The sequence below is a fragment of the Uloborus diversus genome, chromosome 10 (genome assembly GCF_026930045.1).
Source record: "Uloborus diversus isolate 005 chromosome 10, Udiv.v.3.1, whole genome shotgun sequence".
Lineage (NCBI taxonomy): Eukaryota > Metazoa > Arthropoda > Arachnida > Araneae > Uloboridae > Uloborus > Uloborus diversus.
This window is the reverse complement of record NC_072740.1, coordinates 119,979,645-120,003,242: the sequence shown is the minus strand read 5'-3', so window position 1 is coordinate 120,003,242 and position 23,598 is coordinate 119,979,645. Positions and strand designations below refer to the sequence as shown.

Below are 23,598 nucleotides of genomic sequence, written 5' to 3'. Positions count from 1 at the left end.
TTACAGTTCAACTGAATATCAAAACTAGCGGTCGCAATTTGCCACGTGGCAGCTAAGAAAAAGGCAACTAAAAATATTAGTAGCATTTGTCTTCCGGCCCCCACTTTCTCCTACATTACTTGTGTAATTAGTGTTAATACCATTACTTAGTTATACAGGGTGTTCCTGAATGCCATGTAAAAACTAGAAGGGGAGTTAGAGAACACGATAATAAATAAGAATCATTTAGGAAGATGTGACCGCAAATGCAATGCTGACGCGCTACATGCACATAGAGCTGACACCGAAAGATGCGAAACAGCTAGCAAATAATGATAAAACAAATTAGATTTTACATTACATTATATATTTTTTTTTCCGATGAGCGTTTGGTAATACATGCTGCTGCAGCTGTAATTCATGCGTCGCAATGACAACGCCCCGACTGTCGCAACTATGGGCCATTCAGCCAAGCATCGTTCGATGCGTGTATTAGACCTACTACTAGCAGCAACTTTAAACAACTGGTTTAAACTTTCTTAGGATTCAAAATGTTATGTAAATCGTCTTTGTGTAATAAATTTCTGAGCTGTTTTACATCCGTCCGTGTCTTGCTTTCGTCTGTTTGCGACTTCTTGCCGGTTGTCGTGTTCTGTACCTCCCATCCAAGTTTGGACAGATATATCTTTATTAAAGCATAAGGAATATCCCCGTGAGGTGTTTTGACCCCCTCCCCCATTGTGAGGTGAAAACTCCTCTATGACAATTCCTCGGTGCAAAGAACTTCTGCGCCAAATTCGGCAAAGAATGCAAATACCGACGAAAACTGAATTTGTATAAGGAACATAGACACACACACACACACATAAAGTTCCATTTTTACACATACTAATTTGTGCCTAGCAAAGTTGAATTTGCCAGTGGCGTAGTAAGAATCTTTTCATGGGAAAAGAGCGGTTTCACTTATAACAGATCATACATGAATGCGCACGTAGAGGAATGTGGGGCAAAGTGAAATAGCGGGGCAAAGCGAAGTGATCAAATATTTACTCTGTTTCTAGCGATATCTCACCTATCTGGTAATATTTTAAGGCCATGTAGTAGCAAATGCAGCTATTCCAGTCAGGAAAAAGAAAACTCTGAAGATTAAAGCATATGATAATAGAGGCAATTTTCAAAAATTGATAATCGTATTGTAATATTTTGTTATTAGTCAAAAATTATTTTTGTTATTGCAAAATGATAAAGTTCTTTTTTTAACATTTTAAATATTAATTGAGACCTTCTAATATTCAGTGTAGTATTTATTTATTTATTATTAAGCTTATTTGTGTTTTAAATATTTTTTACAATTTTTCAACTACATGCGGGGCACAGTGTATAGGGCAAAGTGAAATATTTTATTTTGTTTACTCACTCAAGCATTTACGAAGTTTCTAGCGTATTCATTCATTAATTAATTAATTCACATATCTTCATAGAGCAATTCACTTTTTTATTTATTTATTCGCTCATTTTTTTATTCATCCACTCTGTGCTCACTCATTTATTTTTCTTTATATTTTTTAATTAAGTTATTTATTTAATTATTCGTTTATAGTTGCATTATCTTTCCATTTGTTCATTCAACCCTTTTTTTACGGATTCATTTGATTAAAAATTTTTTTCATATTTGAATAAAAAACATTCCATTAGAAAAATATCTTATTTTTCACTTTGCCCTATAAAAAAAGGTAACATCTTCCACTTTTTTTTGAAGGAGAAAATTTTCTGTCAAAAATTAAAAATAATGTATCATTGGAAGTTTTATTATAAAATACAATTTTCTTTATATACTGTAATTTTCAAAACAAATTTCCAATTCATTTTGAAAAAGATCAGTCATCTTAACTATTTCACTTTGCCCCACGTTCCCCTAAATATCGTTGCCTCAGAGCAACAGTATGATATCTTTTGTGTTATTCCAGGGATTAGATGTTTTAGTGTTGCTCTGATGCGACAATATACAGTGAAACCTGTAAAGTTGACCACCCTTGTAAGTTGATTACCTGTCTATGTTGACCTCCAATATACACCAAATTTGGCTGAGAATCATATAACATACCCTTTGTAAACTGACCACCTGTCTAAGTTGACCACTAAAATACTGCACCGCAAGTAGTCAACTTACACAGGTTTCACTGTACCCATATATGCATGTATGTAGCATTTGTCGGGGGTTATGGCACGCTTATCCCCTCCGGTTTTCACTACTCTGCTAAGACTAATAAATGATTAGATCTTTGGCCCCGAACAGTGGTCCCCAACCTACGGCCCGCGGGCCGTATGAAGCCCGAGAAGCTGATCTACTTGGCCCTTGTTACGGTCTATGTTACGAATGGGAAAATTATGGTCCGGAAACTTCCAGATCAATCGATCATCTTCATTTGGGATTGAGAGCGAATGCTCAAATTTTTGCCACCACTGAAGGCAGATAGTAATCAAAGAAAAAAAAAAAAAAAACGATGTGCGCGGCATGTTGCTTTTAAAATTCAGCTATGTTCTGAAAATTAATGTGAAACACAAAGTCTCAGTGTGACTGGCAGTCGATTGCTTTGGTACGCTCGTTCGTTAATTTTTAATGTAACCACAACAAAACTGGTAAATTATACTCAATTATGGGAGAATATAACACGAGCTTTACGTTAATTGCTGTTGAGACAGTGTTCTGTTTATTCAGTGGTGGCAATATTATGTGTGTTGGAAAGTGGGAAAGACAATTTTATTTCTGTCGTAAGTGCAGTTTCTATTATTTCAACTGAGAACTGTATGCAAGTTTCTTCAGCTTAAAATATCCTTCATCGGCAAAAATTGCGGGCACATCTCAAAACGAAAAATGAGAAGCAGGATCAAAATCAAGGTTTTGCATAATACTACATTAACTGTTTTTTTGTCCTGAAACACTAAAATGTGTAAGACATGTATGGTGGTATGTGTGCTGGTTCGTTTTGTAGTTTAAATTATGGGTTTGTAGTTTAAGATTTAAAAATAGTCTTCTGAATAGTAAAATTTTAATGATGTGCCGCCATTGATTGTACCATTTATGCATTACCACGTACCGGTTTTAAACTGGCTTTCTGCGAATAGCATGGCCAGAGAGACAGAGAACATTATTATGACACTAGCTGACTCATAAGAAGCATTCGCGCTCTACAACGGGATAAAATCTCAATTTTTTAAAAATATTTTTTTGGAAAAAAGCCAGAATGTCAATTGTTTATTTTTCACCGATGGTGATGCAAAAAACTTCAAAATGGTCACTCGCAAAGGAAAAAATACCCTTTAGAAATGTTTAACCATGATAAAATAAACTTTTGCATTTCTGATTTTAATCCAACAACACAACTTGTAGTTCATAATCCTGCAAAGAGTGTAGATTATATATTTTTAAAAATCTGGGTCAGAATTTTGCTGAGGAAAATAAATCATTCCAAAGTGACGTTATCTGGCCCATGGAGGATCAAACCCATGACCTTCACGGTATTCGCTCCAAGTAGCGCAAGTAACGGTTAATAGTGAACAAAATAACGTAGGATAAGTGGCTAGTTAAGAATATTTCATCAGTAATGGGCAGGTATGTCTTGTGTTGCCAATATCAAGTTTGGAATCGATATTCTAGGAACACCGTAAGTGGACTCGCAAATACAGCCCCTACCACAATTCAAGAATACCCCTAACACATTTTTTAAAAACATGTTTTTATCTACTATGTGTTTTATTATGTTTATAATACTCAGTCACTAACAGTAAATTTTCTTTGCCTTCGAGTTTTTGAAGGTTTCTCTCTTAAAAACCTGACATTGCAAGCATTTTTTTTAAATGTAAATCAGATCGAAGTTTTATTGGCACGTACTCTTTAACTTTTTTTTCTATTATATAGGTACATTTTTGCCAATAAATACGATTGTCAAGATTCTTTCAAGCTGATGTACCCATAACTGGTCAATTAAAAGTAAGTATTTTAGTTATGGGCACATATTACCATACTTAATTTTTTGGGCATTCTTACTCAAATATTTCGTGTAGAATTGATGAAAAAACATAAGTTAAATTTGGCAAACGATAGCTAAAGTATGCAGCGGTAGAGTGGATTCATGAATTTATTTATTTATTTATTCTTGTCTTTGTTAATCAAAAGAACCTTTCAAAAGCGATTCGACAGTTAATTTTTTAATTTAAATGTTGCTCCAACTGATAAGTTGAAATTTGATTTCTTGTAAAAAAAAAGAAATTTTCAAATATTTTTTTTTGAGTGCTTTTTCATTGTTTTCTAAAAACAATTTAATTCAGCTAGCATGATCATTACTAGTTTTTGGTATGAACATAACTAAGCGAGTGTGCCCATAACTGGTGAAACCACTAAATCCAAATTCATTAACAAAAATGTATAGAAATCATAATTGAAAATGAATGAAAATATCATATCTGTAAAAATGCAATTTCTAAGCTCTAATACCTTTGGAATTAGTTTTTTCCAGATACTAGAACTGTAGCATTTTTTTCTGCACTTTTAAAAAAAAAAACCCTTAAGCAGGCCCATAAGTAGTCATTTATCCTATTCTTCATTTTCAGTCAAAAATATCAAAAAACACGCATTCTGATATGAAGGAAAATATTCATATTGTGCTGCATAATCAGTAAGTGGCTGCCCGTAAATGATGTCACACCTTTTTCAACATATTTGTCCTCACTCTTCCGTTTGTGAAGTGTCACACTTCTCTGTACCCCTTCCTCGTCACATGTCACGGTACGTTATATATCATATTGTTATTTAAAAAATTCGTGACGTCCCAGTTCGCGTCAACTCCCCCTCCCCCTTATCATAAACTGTCACAATTTCATGTAGTGGAAGAAGAACAATCCATAATTTTAAAAAAATGCGCAAGAAAATATGAAACATTTAAATGTAAAAATGCCTTGAAAAAATATGATTGAAGACAAATCGAAGGATATGGGAGAGAAAATAAGCTGGAGTCATAACTCAAAATGTACTCTTTATTTATTTATTTATTTTTTGCATGTACATTGGAATCCTTCTGTGTCTCTCACTCTTATTAGTTAACGTATTGAGCGGCGAGCTTGCACTGTTCCAGTGTCATGGTGGCATCTAAATGAAAATGATTTGGTTACTCTTATGGAAGCTCATATGAAGCTTGAATAACACCTGAAAGTTGTCCAAAAAAGGTTTCATAGTGGTTCTGGATGCTTGTCAAAATCAAAAGAAGAAAAGAAAAAAACAGCTTGGTCAGCATTTTCTTTAAATTACACGTGGAATTATTACTAATAATAAGATCCTTTGTCTTACTGCAACGAAGTAGGAACCACCTTGGTTAGACCATCCTTGGTAGGAACCACCCACGGTTGGACTCATGGCTACAGGAGATTTCGGAATGACGAAATGGGGGGGGGGGGGCAGAAATCATGAGACTTGGCAGCCGCAAAAGGCAAAAGAGTTCTTCAGACAATATTTAATCATTCACTTTCATACTGGGCAAAGTCTCTGATTCGACGCAAGTATTGTGTGATCAAGGCTGCGGAGTCGGAGGCAAAATGGCCGACTCCGACTCCAGGATTTTGAAACGTCCGACTGCGACTTCGGCATTTTTCTTTTTTTTTTCTAATTTTTCCTTCTTATGAGAAGGAGGAAAAAAACCCTAAACAGTGATCGAAATATGAGTTCCTTTTTATGAAATTTTCGCGTCGTGTTTTGTTGAAATCCTAAGATGCATTCAACGTCGGAAATTCAATTTAAAAATTCAATTTTTCAATAGTTGCGATTTTTAAAGTGAGATTACTCAAAAACCCCATTATTTTAAAGAATGAGAAGGATTAATTTGTTCTCCTTTTAATAATCTTTTTAATAAACCAATTATATTTCCTTTATAAAATTACAATGAAAATAAGGAACTATGTTGCTGGGAGAGGATGGATGCATATGCGTCTGGAACAAATTTTACAGAAAATGCGGTGGTGTACAGCTTTTTACAAATAGCTTTGAAACTACAACTTCTTCTTCTCTCAATTTTGAATTTAACTTTTATTGTTTGCTTTAGAATTAACCTTAATGTAAAGATTTTTTAAGATTAACTTCTATTGAGCGCTATAATCAAGAAATCATATACTGATTTTATTTCCTACCTTTGAATAAGAACCAAGTTTATAGAATAATCTTGAGATCTAAAAAACATTTGTTATGCTTTATTGAATCTTTTGGATTAGCGCTTTCGCACCAAAACTTATTCTAATTTACCGTCCCTCAGAAGCTTCCACTTAGGGTGCATTCGGAAACGCGGATCGGTCGCTCGGTGCAACCGCAAGCGTTCGGAAACGCTTGAGGTGAAACCGGTGACGTCACTTAACCGCGTTCGGAAACACTGCGGTTGTTTTCTGGCGGTCGACTTGGTAGCAAAGTGTGGCACCGCTGTCTAGAAGCGGTTAGCGAGATCACAAACGTCACAAAGTCTGTGTTGGCCAATCCGGTCGTGTTTCATGTTTTGATCGTAACGCACGTGACTTGCCTATTATGAAAGTTACGCGTTGATTGGAGTGTCGTTTGCTGCTGAACTAGAACTACCGCGGTTTAACCACGAGCGTTCGGAAACACAGCTGTTCTACCGGAATTCCTAGAGAAATTCCAAATACGTCATAACCACACCGGACTAACCACGCGGTGTAACCGGTGGATCGTTTCCGAACGCAGCCCCAGACTACGGGGCCCCGATTTGGCCCAGGGATACATTTCTTTTACTATTTTATAACTGAAATTAAAGTAAAAAAGTAAAATAAACATTATATGAAAGAGAGAGAGTCATTACTTTGGATTCAAAAACTATCTGCATCTACTTACAAAATATTAGGGAACAAAATCTTTGCGGACAGTTGCTATTAGTTAAAGAAAGTTATGAAAAAAATAAAAAAACTAGTTGATCAGTGGAGTGTCGGCAGAAATTGAAAGTTCGATAAACAAAAGAAGCCATCTAATTTCCAAGGGAAGTTATTTTCTAATAAGTAGGTCCTCATACACAAATCGAACCAATTTGTTTTTAGTTTTTTTTTAAATGTAAGGAGAGTCAGTAAAAGTTAGAGGAAAATAAGCCCGGAGCCGCAGTCGGCATGTTTTCCGACGACTCCGATTCTTTTACCTCAAGATCAGCCCGACTCCACTCTTTGACTCCGACTACACAGCCCTGGGTGTGATCTGTAAGCCTTTGAGCTGGGCAGAAAATCTCTCCTCTGCGTCGATAACGGGTAGAAAAGATTTTTCTGCCTTGTTTCATAGCAGTGACTAGACGCATTTTAGGCGATGTTTATTTCTCTCATTCAATTGGTATAAAAGGGACAGGAAAGTAATGTCGTTTTTTTTTTTTCAAACAGACAAGTTTCTAAAAGTCTTTATTTTCAATGAACAAGCTTTTGCCGTGTAGTACACAAATATTCGACCTTGGAGTGAAAGAAACGAACCTGTTTTTGAGTAAAATATCTGGATATGGCATTTTTATACATCAAACAAATTTTCTACTTTTTTTGTCACATATACATCGAAATGAAAGAAAATCAGATGCTGCGATGTCAGGTGAATATGGTGGAAGAAGTAGCCCACCACAGTTCATAAATTATTTGAAGGATCGCCTTGAGCAGTGTGGTCTTGCATTATCATGTTTCATGATCACTCCTTTTCTGTTGATAATAGTGGAAATATTCTCGCCACAGATTGCGCAATCTGATTTCAATTTCTTCTAATCGCTAAAACAATTTCTATAAGACAAAAACTTGAAAATTTGGCTTGCACCCACAATGGCATTTCTAGATAGTTTGATCAAAAATCAATTGATTCTTTTTTCGATCCGGGGTTGACAATTTGCACACTAGATGGCAAAATGCAGTTGATAACGAGGGTAACTACATCGTTGATTAAAAACAAAACTTTTTCAAATTTCATTTGTTTCAAAAAAAAAAAAAAAAGACATAGTTTTCTGGCCCCCCTAAAAAAATTGGTGAACGAGAAAACACAGTGGTTGCTAACGTATGAATTAAAAGATAAAGCAACCCATCATATGCGACCCACGAAGTGGGCCGCTGATCGATGCGACCCGCTGTGATGTCTAATCTTACGAACCAAAAGCTATGTTCTGAACTATTCTAAAACAAGCGATCCGCTTCAATCGGTATTAAAAATGATTCTTTCAAATTTTGAGTCAAATGGTTCTGAAAAATGGATAACTTTATTGGAAAAATAAGCATGTAGTAATGATCTTTAAAAATGTCGGTTTATAATGTTCATTCCTTTTTCGTGTCTTTCCATGCTTTCTAGAAAAAATTACTTAAGCATATAATAATTTTATGTATGTTCTGCCCTGCGAGCTTCATTTTAATATGAGGTTCAGTCCTCGGGTTGAAAAAGGTTAGACATAGCTGGAAAAAAGGATTGTTATAGGTAAACTCTTAGTCGAAATCTCTTTCTGGTCTAGCAAATGTATTTGAAACGTATTGGTATTATCGATAATAAAGAGCCCAATAGATTGAACATTGGCTGATAAACACGCATGGAAATAAAATTCTTGATACGTAATCTATATTGTCAGGAGTGATTTTTTCTGAATGCCTAGTCCAAAACGATTCTCTTTTCTGTCTCTTCTTTATCCAAACATTTCGGACTGAACGCGTATCTCGAGGATAAATCTGAAACAAAAGAAATATTCCAAATAAATCGGTGTTTAGTGATACAGTTTAGGGTAATGTTAAAATAATAACTTTCACAATTATCAATTAAAATGAAAAAAAAAAAATAATCAGGAAAATAAAATTAAAAAAATATCGCAAAAATGCTACCCCAGTAAACAAATTTTCACATTTTCTGCAATGTTACTTACTCAAAATAGTGATATTGGAAAACTTCAAACTTTCTGAAAAGTGGTCAATGTGTGCGTACTTAACTTCACAGAGTTGTAATACCTTAAACATGACCATGATCTGATTATTTTAGTATGTGTAACCTGAGCCATCGTGGGTTCGATTCCCGCCGGTGCCCTGGGTGTTATTTCCTTCTCTTGTGTTGCAAATCTTTCCTGTGTGTGTTCGGAGTGCAAAACGCTTGGCACGCAGTCCTCTATGTATGTGAAGTTGTTTAGCTTAAAAATAAATAAATTAAAAATGTAACCTCGGTGTTATTTATACCCATTATTCCCAATGTTTCCTAAAGTTATGGATTCATTCATTAAAGTTACCGGGTTTAGAGCAAAGTTTTTTCACATATCGCTGATATGAAATTTTTATTTGACTGTCACTCCGGTAACAGAACGTTTTCAGCAGTCTGCGACGGAGATTAAAAAACTCGAATGCAGTCTGCAACGTAGACTAACATTAGATTGAAAATAAAATTCTAAATAAAAAAATTACGAGTAAAACAAAGACTTAAAAGCATCAAAATAAAATAAAAAATTGAGGCTTAGCTAACTATGGGAGCAAGTGCTTTTCACCTCTTAGTCACTGAAAGGTGCCTACATAGACTTAGTCGTCTTTTTTTTTTTTTTTTGTTAATATTTTTTTATTTCTCTTCGGTTTGTATTTTTCTGCTTTAAACTTGAGAAATGTGTGCAGAACACTTTCTGAAAAAAAAAAAAAAAAAAAATCTTTCTAATTCAGTAATAGCCTGCAGCCCTCCTCAAAAACCTGCGACGAGCGTCGCAGCGCCGCGCTGTTTCTGCTAGTCCCGTGAGCATAAAGAACGTGACATGTTTGCAAGGAGCTATTCTCCTATTCGAAAACGGAATTTTCTCTCTGTTGGGGAATATTTCGATAACTGAGAGTCTCATAATTTTTTTTTTTCGAATTATTGCCACGTTTTTGATGTTATTTACAAGGCGTATTTTGACCATGCTGATATAGCCAGAATCAAGCGATTATTGACCAAAATTTTGCTATTGCACCTAACTCTTAACCATCGAAATATCCCCATCCACTTGAACATTTCCTCTGAGGGTAATTTACCTTATGAACCGCTGCAACATGGTCCCTTATGGCTGAGACACTGATCTTTGCTTTCTTCTGCTTCGTGTGGAGAGCAATAACTGCGGCGTACTCCAACAAGCTGACGAACACGAAACCAATGCAGGCCGACAACCAGATGTTGAGCGCTACAATATAGGAGACGTTGGGAAGAGAGGCTTGATACTGTTTGGTAACAATGGTGAGCAGGCTGGTGACGCCAAGCGTGACTCTGGCAGGTACTGCTTCAGCTGGAATCCAGAAGCTTAGCATGGACATGAACACAATCAATGTAGTCGGTACGTATACGTTCGTGATGTAGTATCCGGAGCGGCGACTCATGCTCACAGAGCCTTTCAAGCAAGAGAAACGAGCATCTGTATGGAAGGGAAAGATTTCTTTCAGTGTAAAATTTTCCAGTTACCTTTAAAGCCTTTATTAAGTTACCTTTAAAGCAGGGCTTAGTTTTCATGGGAGCTCTCGGATGATGCTGCTTTTCAATTTTATTTGAATTTTAACATTTGAGATACAGTTCAGCTTATTTACGAGCAAAAATAGGAGTTGAGCTCCCTAGGGCTATTACTTTTCTTGCTGAAAATTAAGCCCTGCCTCACAGGGCCTATCTTAGTTTAAAGCCATTCAGCTGACACAGTGAATGACTTTAAATTAAGACAACAATTGCCTGAGAAAAATAAATAACGCTGTGTGACCAAATTTTACTTTTTTTTCTATAACATTGAGAAAAATAGCTAATTTAGGGGAAGCTCGGGTAGTATCGGACACCTAAGCCATTTCAATCATAACAGTTTTTGTTTTATTTGTAAAGAATTAGTTTTTACACTAAATTATGTTGTACTAAGTTACCTAACATAAATTGTTAACTTTGGTTAAAAAAACATGGAGTCGCATTTTTTAAACAAATTTTTGTCAGACTCTATTTTTGGCCAATTTTAAATTTTGGAGGGTTGTATCGGACAAAACATTAAAATGTTGAAATAAAAACAAATAATTCAGAAATAACGTTTTAATGTGCAAAAAAATGAAACAAACAAAGTAGTTGGTTACTTAGAATTGTATACAAGTCTAAAAATGAAAATAAGTAATAATTTTTTATAAAAGTTGAAAAAATATAGCCTATGGTTGGCTAATTGTCATTTTATTTAGTCCAACTTTTTCAATGGTTTCTTTCATATTTATTTCATCCCATTTATGTCGTGATTTTTCCTACTCAACCTGTTGGACAAAGAAAAACACCGTCAGTATTTTATTTTGGTGCCAGTAACTTTGTCCGATACAACCCGACTGTAAAGCTACAGTTGTTTAACCACCATTAGGTTATTACTTAATCTAGACACTTTTATAGCTCATAATACTTAGATTAATATACTATCAGTCTAAAGGTATAACAATGAAACAATATAACTTACTCTATGTGTAAATATATGCCTCAGAAGTTAAGTTCGTGCACTGCAAGTCTCTCAACAAACAAACAACTAGCTTTGCACACCAGAACGAACGGTTGATTTGAATCAATATGGCGTCTGTGGCTTTCTTCCTCAATACGGCACACTATGTTGACCCAGTACGTGCTGCCCCTGGCGGCAGAATTAAGAAGCAGCCCTTGTCCGATACTACCCGCTATCCGATACTAAACGACCTTTCCCTATGTCTAGTTGAACCTCCTAAACATGAATACATGAACTAAATTCTTGTAACACGTACCATTTTAAAGTTATGACAAATTTAATTTCTATAAAGGGCTAAAATATGAATTTTTTAAATTTAATCTAACATGTTTATCTACTTATATTTTGAATCTTAATTCAAAAATAGTAATAATATACACTTATACATACATTGTAAGGAAAAAAATATCTCGATAAAAAAGCTTATCCTCACCATCATAAGATTAGGAAGGAAAGAATCGAAGTAAGGATGCAAGAAATGTTTCTTCAAAGAAATTCTGCACCCTATTGTTTCAAAATTTTGTAAAAGGTTTTTCTCTAAAAATTTGGCATTTTTAGTTTTATGACTGACTAAAAATCCTCGAGTTATCACTTTTAGAGACAGCCAAGTTGCTAGTTCTTTTTGGGGTTGAGATTTTCATCATGGTCATTGTTCTTCGTAAACGTTCTTATTTGTGGGTCGATAAAAAAATCTGATTTAAATTTAGCGTTACTCAATTTCGAAAAATACTTTTCAAATACCAAAATCCTTTGCCATTTCCACAGTTTTGATAAAATTTTTGGTCAAACCGAGTTTCATATGAATGGGTAGATTTTTTTTTTTCGAAATAAGAGGTAAATTAAGAAAAAAATGTTGTCACTTCAGAAACTTGAAGAAATTCTAATTTAAGTAAAATATGGTATTAAACAATGACAGTTGCAGATTCTTTTTTTGACATTATGTACTAATAGGCTGTTTTATACTTCTAATTATTGAACTATATATGAAATTAAATTATTTTTATCACATTAAAAGCGAGGGTGCATGAAAACGTTATAGAGGCTATAAAAAAGAAACGTGACGTGTTAGATACCCATATAATTTGGAAATTTTGGTTACAATTAAGTAACTCAATACACGTGATAGTTTACATGTTAGAAAAATCGTGTCACACAGTGTAATTGATATGCTCAAACGAAGCCACCGTTCCTCAAAGGCTTGCATACACACTTGTATGTAATAAATCACTTACAGTTATGATAACTTTACAGTAGCTTTAACTTCTTGACAGACAATTAGAGTTGCGGAGTTGCAAAGAAAATGGTCAACGTTTACTCAGACTGTTTTATATATAGAGCCCGATCATTCAGATATTAGACATGGGGCACAGTTTTATTTCAGGGCCCCCTAGGACCTGACTAAGATTTTTGAAGACACTGAGCATGAAATTCATTTTGTGCCCCACCTCCCCCCGTATTCCTGCCTATTTTATATAATGAAGCTTATAAAACATTTCAATACTTGCGTATTTACAAAAACCATGCTAAATTTGGTGATACCTCTTATCAGAATATAGTATTATACATTTAAAAAGTAGAAGAGATATAGTATACGATAATTATATAAGATGAGGTTAAACTTTCCGTTGCAGTAAACCGTAAATATTAAAGTTATTTATGATATAACTGTTAATAGTAAATACAGACTAAACTTAGAGTGGTTTCAGGATTTGCAAAGAGGTCAAGTTTTTAAGGGGATTTTTTTTTTAATCAACAAATAAGAGATTTTTTCCTTGTCTTAGCAATTGCATAAATATCAATGATGTCATTTTACTCTAGATTCTCTGAGTGAAATAATTATTTATTTTTTATTAGCATGATAATTTAAGGGGATTTTGGGCCCCCCTGAAATCTAAGTGGAGGGGCCTGTGCCCCCGCATGCCCCTTCGGTAATCAGGCTCTGTTTATATAAAAATAAATAGTGCCATTCTATTTCAAATCAATCAGGCAGCTCTGAAGTATTACATAACCACTACAAACGTTTTCTTATTTCACTGTAAGTACAGTTAATGAACATCTGAAATATTCCAAAACAATTTTTCAAAAATTTTTTCTCTCCGATTTCTGCTATTTAAAATTTAACTGACACAAAATTGGGCACACTCAGGAAGTCAGCAAACCACTCGTTTTGAAATGAACACTGTTTCAAAAGTACATAACCGATTGGATCAAGTGTTATCCTTCCATAAATAACTAAAAGACATTTTATTTGGACATATTTTTGAAAACCTAGTTGACTTAAAAAGGTTTTTTTTTTTTTTGAGCGATCAAATCACAAACTGAATATTGATTGCATTTCGATCTTTCTGATCGAAGTAAAGTTTGTTGACCCTGTTATCCTTGTGCCATATTGTTTACTCTATTATCATTGTGATTGGTAGATACCATAGAGTATCAATTAGAAATAGAGCGCACGTTTGGGTTATTTTTTTGACTAAGAATGAAAGTGGTTTTGGTCAACTACTGTTTGGGGAGCACAACTGTCGACAGATATCAGTCAAGTAAGCATACTCAGTTCGAGAAAGATGTCAATTGTAACACCCTTCCCCTCGCCATATTTGACCACCACTTTCTCCTCATGTTAGCCAGTTCTGCTTTGCGGATAAATGAGTACGCATTTTAGTTTGTAAACATAATTTCTACATGTTAAATGCGAGTCACGTGTTCAGATTTTCGAAAGCTCACCACAACCACGTTACCCTGACTAACATAACGATTGCGCAAATTTCTTACTGCAAACATCATTCATTTTTTGATGATTTCTTCATGCAATAATATGTTATGACTTTTAAAATATTGCGACTCATTCGCATTGTTTGATATTTAGCGTGATGAATTAAAACTCTGAGAAGGAAAACTGAAATTTACGTAGAATTATAACTTTTAGAAAGACGGAGCAGTCACCTCTATGCAGTACTTGATTGCAAAAACTTTAATCTGTCGGAAACGAAATCATGTTTTTCTTTTTTCTTTTCTTTCATTTATTTATTATTTTCTGAGGATATAAAATCGTATTTTTACTTTTTTCAAAGGGAAAAAAATTCATTTTTTAATGTGTTGTTGTTGTCTTGTGCCAACTTCCTTGGCAATTTGGGGTGCGCTGCATCACTTTTCCAACTGTACCGTAATTTGGTGTGAAGTCTGACTTCTACAAGACGCACATGCCCATAAGGATCCGTTTATAGAGCAGACAGCCTATTCACAGCACAACATATTCACACAAAGAAAGGAAGAACAGTAGAGAGAGAGAGTACACTCAAACGTGTTTTTGTGCGGTCTTTTTTGTGCGATTTATTTTTATTATTATTATTATTATTTTTTTTTTTTTTTGTGCGACATTTTTTGTGCGAACTTTTTTGTGCGGCATATGAAAATTTCAACCAGATTGGAACTCAATTGACTAAATTATATATACGAAGTTATATATAAAACGAACGAAGTTATTTATAAAACAAACTTTTTTTATGCGATCTCTATCCACCGCACAAAAACAGGTTTGGGTGTACAGTACATCTATGCCTGAGCCGGGATTCGAACAAGGGACCTCCCATCGTTCATTCATGCCCGAGCCGGGATTCAAACCCGGAACCTCCCATCGCAGACCACTAGAAATGTGGCCAGGTATTAAAATCTCAACTCCTTTTATTAAAACTCCTCCCCACATTTTATAGTACGCCAGAGATGCATATAGCGTTAGAAATAAAAATTGAAAATTTTAAATGTTTCAGTAGCTGCTATTTTCGATGTGAGATTATTCAAACCCTCCCACTCCTCTCCCCTTTTCTTAAATCTGAAAATAGACTTGTGTAATAAGACTCTTTTAATTCTAGTAGACATCCATCAAAATCTGTGCTCTTGGTAAAGATATTTTTAAGCAATCTTATGAGAAATGATATTTAAAAAAATATTCTCAAAGCTTTCATTCTATTTAAAAAAAAAAAAAACTATCATCCTTCTCTAAAAAAAAAAAAAAAAAAAAAGTTTTTTTCTTATTTATTTATTTTAATTTTCTCCTTTTTTATTATGTTTTTTTATTTAACATTTTTAAAAATCTTTATTTAATTTAAAGTGAATTCTAAGATTCATTTTCATCTATGTCAAACTTATTTAATTTATAAGCTTTATTTGTCTGATAGCAATGTTTTTGTAATTTGTCATTTGTTCGAAATGAATTTATATATTATATATAAACTGCACTTATTTAAAATTAATATTTCATAAAAAAATTTAAAAAGTATTGAATTATTTTTTTTCAAAAATAACTTTATTTTACTTTTAAAAGCCAAGGGGAAAAGCGCTCCTTCTTGCAGCCGGCGTTCATGTACGAAAACGTGAGAATAATATATTTCGTTATTAATTTTGTAGTTTTTAAAGTATTTCATCGTTTGTCTCTGTCTAACTAATTAAATTTATTTTTAGAAGCAAAAAGCGAAAATGCACTCCCTTGCACCCTCTGCCGGGCTTTATTAGATATAAACATGACTTAAATATTTTTCGTGATGTGCTTTTTAGTTTAAGTATTGCAGTTTGTCCTTTTTTTAAAAAATTAATTTAATGAGTGCAAATAATAATTATTCAGTGTATATAAGTGATTTTGGTGACATTAGGGAGGAGCGTATTTTCTACTTTGAAAAGTTTGACTATGTTGATAGGTGTCGAATTCTTCTGACAGGAGCAATTAATTAAAATTTTAAAAATACGCATATCAACTGATCTGCGTAGGCAGATATTATCAGAGAAAGGTTGCCAGCTGGTTGCCAATGCAATTTTTTCTTTAGCTTGAATTGAAAAAATAAAAAACGAAATCATTTTTGTGGTTGAATTACAATAATAAATGGAGCAGTTTGGCCAGTTGAATAAAATAAAAAAAAAAAGGGCATATTTCGTAGCTGAAAAAATTCGAAAAAAAAGGCAGTTTTAATAGTTGAATAAAATTTCAAGAAAGAAAGGAAGCATTTTTAGAAATATAATAAATTTGGAAACTGATATAAAAATTTGTAGAAAGAGAGAGAGGGGGGAGGGGGGAGGAAAAAGAAACTTCTGATAGTTGAACAAAATTAGCATAGAAGAAAAAATAATGCATTTTTGGTACTTAGTTGAATAACAATTTGAAATGAAATGAAAGGGGGAAAAAACTGAAAGAAAGGGAATATCTCCGACAAAAAAAAAAAAAAAAAATCCACACACACGGAATGCTTTTTAATGAACTTCTTTCCTGCTTGCTCTACTTCGTCATTTCCTCTACTAGTGTTCAGCAAAAGTGTATCCCTCTTGTCGCATGCAAAGTACATAAATCTAAAAAATTATGTGCTAAATCTGTTTCAATTGCCATTTCCAGCTTTATCGCCTTCGGAGAGATAAGACATTAAGGAAATGACGTGAAAATAAATCTGTTAGCCGACGTCAACCCACGTGATAGCCGGCTCTCGGCCTTGGGTTGAAACTCGCGGAGTCGGATTACTTTCTCGTTGAACATCGGAAGTATCGAAAGTATCTGAAGCATGGCTCGTAGCACTTTGGGTTACTGGGACATCCGCGGCTTGGCAGAGCCGATTCGCTATTTGTTGCACTACAAGGGGGTCGATTTCGAAGACAAGCGCTACCTGAACTACGATGACTGGCAAAATGATAAATTTTCTCTCAACCTGGACTTTCCCAATTTACCCTATTACATCGACGACAAGGTCAAACTCACCCAGAGCACGGCCATCCTGAGGTACTTGGCCCGGAAATTCGAGCTGACCGGAAAAACGGAAGAGGAAAAGGTCAGGGCGGAGCTGGCCGAGCAGCAAATCGTCGATTTCCGTACCAGCATGATCCGAACGTGCTACAATCCGGAATACGAAAAAATAAAGCCTGAATTTGTCCAAAATGTGCCCGCTCAACTAAAACTGTTCTCTGCCTTCCTCGGGGACGGAAAGTTTCTTGCAGGAGATGAAGTCACTTATGTCGATTTTATGGCATATGACACCTTCGACTTTTATCGCCTTCTCATTCCCTCAGTTCTCAATGACTTTCCAAACTTAAAAGAATACTGTGACCGTTTCGAGAAGTTGCCGGAACTTCAGCAATACTTGGAATCCCCAGTTTACAAGCGTTGGCCAATTTTTGGGCCTGTAGCCTACTTCGGAGGAAAAGGGACGGAACCTAAACGAGTTTGAACCCTTTCGAGTAATCGAAAGAATCAAATAAAAATAAATGGTGCTTCAAAAAAGTGGATATGCAGTGAATTTGAGACAATCAATTATTGAAATTTATTTTACGGAACTACCTTCAGGATTTTATCACTACTCTAAAAGAAATAAAAAAACGCAATTCATTTTGATATTTTGTGCACAAAGTAATGTCAGTGTTAGATTGATTTTCCAAAGAGAAAACAGAGTTTCGATCTGTTGATAAGCTTGTGAAAAATATGAAATATAAGGTAAGTGACAGTTGTATTTTGTGGAGGAAACAAGAAGTCCAACAGCATTCCACTAATGTAAATGTGTTCATTATTCCCACACAATATTTTTATTGTTCTGAATTATGTTTTGCATGAAACGATGTACTCATAAGTACTATATCGCAGAAAAAAATCTCTTACATGAAGATAATTTTTTGTAATTCTGCTTAAAATAAATTTCTTCGAACATATTGTTAGTATTAATTTTAATTCAAAAGAGATTATGACAGAAAAGTTACTTGCAGAACCTTCAGATTTCGTACTTTGCACAACCCGAACTCAAATTTTTGGGAGGTTGGAAATTCTCAATTTGCGAAATGGGACTTTTAAAATGTTGTCGAATGATGATAATTTTACCAAATGGAACTCCTAATTACGCCGAATGATGATAATTTTGCCGAATAGAGCTCCAACTTTCGACAAATTATGATACTTTTGCTGAGTCGTCAAACAAAATTTGCCGAGCAAGGACATTTTTGGGAGGTCACGGTGACCTCCCACCGGGTCGCCCCTTTGCATTAGATATTTTGTGCATACAAATATTTGCAAAATATTTATATGCTATATGGTACAGATAAATGTTATCGGTAAAGATATACAGTGGCTCCCAAAAGTGTTCCTACACCTACGACTTTCAATGAAATAGGCCCCTATGGCATTGGTTAGAATTAATATATCGGAATAGATATTTAATTATAAGATCTATGATCTATTTTTAACAAAACTGCACGAAAATTTAATAAAACATTAAAACTTAATTTTTTTAAATCAATAACCAAAAAGTGCCGGAAATTTTATCTCACAAAAGTCTTCGTACACTTTGAAAAAATGTCAAAAAAATTAGTAAATAACAAAATTTTACAAAATTATTATTTAGTAGAATACATGCAGTATCAACAACAGCTTTTAAACGTCTGGGAATAGATTTCATTGTTCTTTCTTTCTTTTTTTATGCAATTTCTGAATAAGTGTTCAGCCGCACTTCAAGTCTTACTGTTTTTAGTTCGCTTTTCGTTTCAATGGTGTGTTTTCGTAATCTAGCCACCAGATATCTCTACATATGTTCCATTAATTTTAAATCTGGCGATTGAGGAGATATTTCTAAGTTTAAGGACAATTTTTGAGGCACCAAACGCAAACGTGTACTTCTTATCGTTGTTTTGATTAAAAAAAAAAGTTGTTTCCGATTGCCAAATTTTGGGCTAATAGTTTAAAATTGTTTTTTGAAATATTTAAATGAACAGCATAATTCATTATTTCATCAAAAAATTCCAAATTTCCAAGTTCTGATGCTGTTATGCACCCTCTCACAACCTGCACCGTCCTGATTAACTGATCCAGCTAAATTCTTAAGATTAAATTCCTCATATTTTCTTCTATGGACAATTATAAACCATTTTAACTCAAAATATTGAATTTATTTTCATCTATAAGTAAGACGTTGTTCCAAAATGTTTTGAGCTTATTTATCATTGATTTTACGACGAAAAGCGTAAGTTTACTGTTTTTTGTCCGAACAAGAAATTTTCTGCGGGAAGAGGTCCCCTTTAATCCAGCTAATCAGAGAACTTGGCGAACGGTTTTAGGTGAAAATTAAACGTAAAATGTTTCATTCAATTCTGCAGAAACTTTTTCAGCGATCAAATGAGTATTTTTCATAATTTTTTTAACCGTAAACCTCCGATCACACTTTGTTACAATAACTTTGCCAGTTGACCTTTTCTTACCTTGTTTTCGATCCGATTCTTGGTCTTTAAAGCATTTTATCAAGCACTTCACTATAGAATGGTATAAATTAACTAATTTAGAGACATTTCAAACCAATTTATGGCTACTGTGAGGGAAAAAAATCAAATTTCGAATCGTGTTTGTTGTTTTCTACGCATACCTGCCATTTTGAAATAATAAGCAGAATATTAGGGAATAAATAAACATAAAATTAATGCTAAATGACTTTACAGTGTCAACACAGTACAAAAATAATAAAAAAACGACATGTGATAATTTTAATCATGAATTTATTCGAAAATATTTCAGTGTACGATGACTTTTGTGGCGTATTTTTTCTCTTTCTCTTCGTTTTTTGACAAACTTCAAAAATAAAATTTGGCAATATTTTGAAAAAAACTACTAGGTTTTATTCAGAATGACATAGGAATGGTGTGAAAAAAATTAGACTTCATATTCGAATTTAGTTTTGCATTGTTTTGATTTTACTACAAAATTTCAAGGTGTACGAACACTTTTGGGAGCTACTGTATCTTCCTTGGAGCAAGAACACGCATTGTCAGACTCTGACGAAATATAATTTTTGATAAAAATTTGTCCTGTCTACGAGGTAGTAAACTTTTCCGTACAACAACAACCAATGTGATGCAGTGTCCTAGCATTGAGTCATAATAACAACATTTACCAAGTTCCTATAATCTTTGTTTTTTCAACAATCGTGCATTTTATTTTGAACTAGAAGCTTGAGTAGGGATGGTCTATCAATTTTAAACAAAAGCCCTGTTTTATGCTACAACTCTGGCAAAAGAGATTAAAACAAGCAGTGTCACTTGTCATTCAAATATAGTTAAATTAGTTTTAAATCAAATGCAACTGTCTAATATAGCGTGAGAAAATAATCTCTTGAAGTGATCTAAATTTCGTTGAGCTAGGGCTTCAAAATTGCATTGAGTCAGAAAAAAATAAGAAACTTGATAACTTTTTGTCATTATTCGTTTTTGCTCTAAAGTACACACAGAATATGAGAATATACCAGGGGTGAACTGGTGTCGGAACACCGTTTAGGTACTGCCATTCCCGTTATTCGGGGGAGGGGGATTTCCCCCTCCCCGGCTTTAAAAAAATGATGTTTTTACTCCCATGAAGTCATATGTACCCATTTTTTCATTTCTCAAAAGAAAACTTCAAACTACTTGTTTATCATCCCCCCCCCCCAACATTGTGACCCTAAATAAGCATTTTCATAGTTGATTCTGTATTTATATCGTTTATATGAATTAAATTCAATAGTTAAAAATGTTTTAAGTTTCGCATGTTTTGGTGACAGGATTGCAAATTTATTCTTCCGTTAATACATGTAATACGCTAATAAATAGGGGAGACCGGATCTAGTTGATACAAGGGCATTATTTCTCGAGTGCACATTAGGGTATATCGAAAAAAAAAACCCTTTTTTTTTTGGAAATTCAAAATGTCAAGTTGATAAAAAGTGACTCCCGTAGACCCACACATACCACATTTTTTTTAAAATTCAAATAAAAGAACATTTAGGTATGCCGCACGAGGCCTAATGTTTATGATTTTCCACAAAAAAAAATCCAGAGCATTAATATATTAACCGTTAACAATCTGCTGGAGTGATAGAGAGGTAAAAAGTTCACAAGCATGAACATTTGTAGCAATTTGGGGACTCATAGAGTTATACCCCCTCCGTCCACGTATTTAAAAAGTCATCAAAACAATCCTTTCTTTTTTCTTGTTTATTTTCAATGTTCTTCACTTATTTTTCGGCACAAAACTAGAACATAGATATGACGCGTATGAGCTCTGAAATCCAAAACTGTGTTCACGTTGTAAAAAAATTGGAAAAAAAATCATTCTAACTCAAAGTTGTCATTTTTCTGAAGAAGGAACTAAACCGGAAACAACACTTCACAGGGGTAAAAAAGAGCATGCATTTTAAAAATGCTTTTTTCAATTTCGTTATTACAAGAGAAGTCTGGGTATTAACTTCACAACCATTAGAATCGCATAGAGCAGAGGCCCCCAACCTGAGACCAGTATTTTAGTAAAAGTTGAATTTTTTAAAAATACATTTATTATTTTTTAATTATATGTTTTATATTGTTCATTATTCCTAAAAAAATATTTAAGCTAACCAAAAGAAAACCTCAACTAGGTATTCTATTAATTATTTATTAAATTTTTATTGTTATAAAAATGCAACAATAATTTTGTGAATTTGAGTTGGAAAAAAGCATTATTTTCCTATTTTTTCTGCTCTTATGGTGAAGAGATTTTTTTTTTTTTTTTTTTTGAAGAAGACAAGTCTCAAAGGGGGTGTCGCGTGTTATCCCATAAGTGTAAAAAGCTGAAAGTCCCTGTACCTCTAACTGGATATTCACTATATGGGCCAATGTCAGAATTATGTTTTGTCGAGAGCTACACGTTGTTCACCCAGTTTTATTTTATTTTAGCATTAGGGGTAGTCCACAAATGATGCTTTTTGAATTACCGCTGTCAAACCCGAATACAGTTGACACTAACAAGACACAAGCTATTATACAGCTTGAGGATTTTGTATTTTCCAGGGAGGAGGTTTTATTTCATTTGAAAAAGATTAAAGCAACTAAAGCTCCGGGACCAGATAATATCTATCCAAAAATTTTAGTTGAATGTGCAGAGGAATTAGTGGATGTTATTTTGAATATTTTCAATGCTTCTTATAACTCGGGGACGGTGCCAGAGGACTGGAAGCTGGCTAACATAACGCCACTCTTCAAGAAGGGGTCAAAAGGTATTGCTGGGAATTATAGACCTGTAAGTTTGACTTCGGTGATTTGTAAGATTTTTGAAACTTTGATCAAAATTAAGATCATGATGTTCTTAGAGACTAATAGTCTGTTGACTAGTTTGCAGTATGGTTTCAGGAAAGGTAAATCCTGTACTACTAATTTATTGCATTTCTACGACAAGGTTACCTCAGCTTTAGATAACAAAAAATGTGTGGATGTTGTTTATATTGATTTTCAAAAAGCTTTTGACAAGGTACCGCATGTTGCTCTTCTCAGCAAGTTAGCTGACATTGGAATAGGAGGAAAAACTTTACTTTGGGTTAGAAATTGGCTTACTGGTAGGAAGCAAAGAGTAGTTGTGAGAGGAAATCATTCTAATTGGAGTGATGTTTTAAGTGGGGTTCCTCAGGGATCAGTTTTAGGGCCTCTTTTATTTATTATATTTATGAATGACATCAATGAAAATATTTCTGGAAGCATGAATTGTTTTGCTGACGATGTAAAAGTTATGGGGATTGTCGAAAATGAAGAACAAGTAAAACAGCTGCAAGAGGATTTAGATCATATTACTAAGTGGGCAGATAAATGGGGTATGGCAGTTAATGTAGGGAAATGTCAAGTGCTACACTTAGGTCATGGAAATAAGCGTATGAGATATCGTTTACAGGGTTCAGTCATAAATCAGGCAGAAAATGTTATGGATCTGGGTGTCTTTATAAATCAGGACTTCAAGTTTAGTCAACAGTGCAGTATTGCTAGTAACAAAGCCAACAAAATGCTTGGGTTCATCAATAGATCTATTTCAAACAAATCTAAGAAAGTTCTTCTGCCTTTATATAGGAGTTTAGTAAGACCTCATTTGGAGTATGCTGTTCAGTTTTGGTCGCCTTATCTGAAGAAAGATATTTTTGTATTGGAAAGGGTTCAAAGAAGGGTAACTAAATTAGTAAGGGGACTCTCAGATTTAGATTATGATACCAGACTTAATAGGCTTAACATGTATAGCCTGGAGCAAAGGAGAGTCAGAGGGGACATGATTCAGTTATTTAAATTTATCAAAATGAAAGATGTAAATGGATTAAATTTTTGCGGGGAAAGCAGGACAAGGGGTCATTGTTTTAAG

At 34.1% G+C, this 23,598-nt stretch overlaps 2 protein-coding genes across 2 annotated transcripts in view; one reads left to right on the top strand and one right to left on the bottom strand.

The window, feature by feature from the left end:
- Positions 1-8,438: 8,438 nt before the first annotated feature.
- Positions 8,439-23,598, bottom strand: part of LOC129231149 (glycine receptor subunit alphaZ1-like) — a 69,415-nt gene continuing 54,255 nt past the window's right edge. The window contains exons 7-8 of the mRNA XM_054865396.1: positions 10,006-10,379; positions 8,439-8,697 (exon numbers count right to left, since the gene is read on the bottom strand). Of these exons, the coding sequence (XP_054721371.1) occupies positions 8,512-8,697; positions 10,006-10,379 (560 nt within the window). The 3' untranslated portion in view covers positions 8,439-8,511. The remainder of the gene's footprint in view (positions 8,698-10,005; positions 10,380-23,598) is intronic.
- On the top strand, positions 16,958-18,143 carry LOC129231574 (glutathione S-transferase Mu 1-like). The gene has a single exon (XM_054865931.1). It carries the CDS (start codon positions 17,009-17,011, stop codon positions 17,666-17,668), a length of 660 nt encoding a protein of 219 aa, XP_054721906.1. The 5' UTR covers positions 16,958-17,008; the 3' UTR covers positions 17,669-18,143.

What these genes read in the sequence shown, in the direction of transcription:
- LOC129231574 (XM_054865931.1), top strand. Translation starts at nt 17,009, where the DNA reads ATGGCTCGTAGCACTTTGGGTTACTGGGACATCCGCGGCTTGGCAGAG.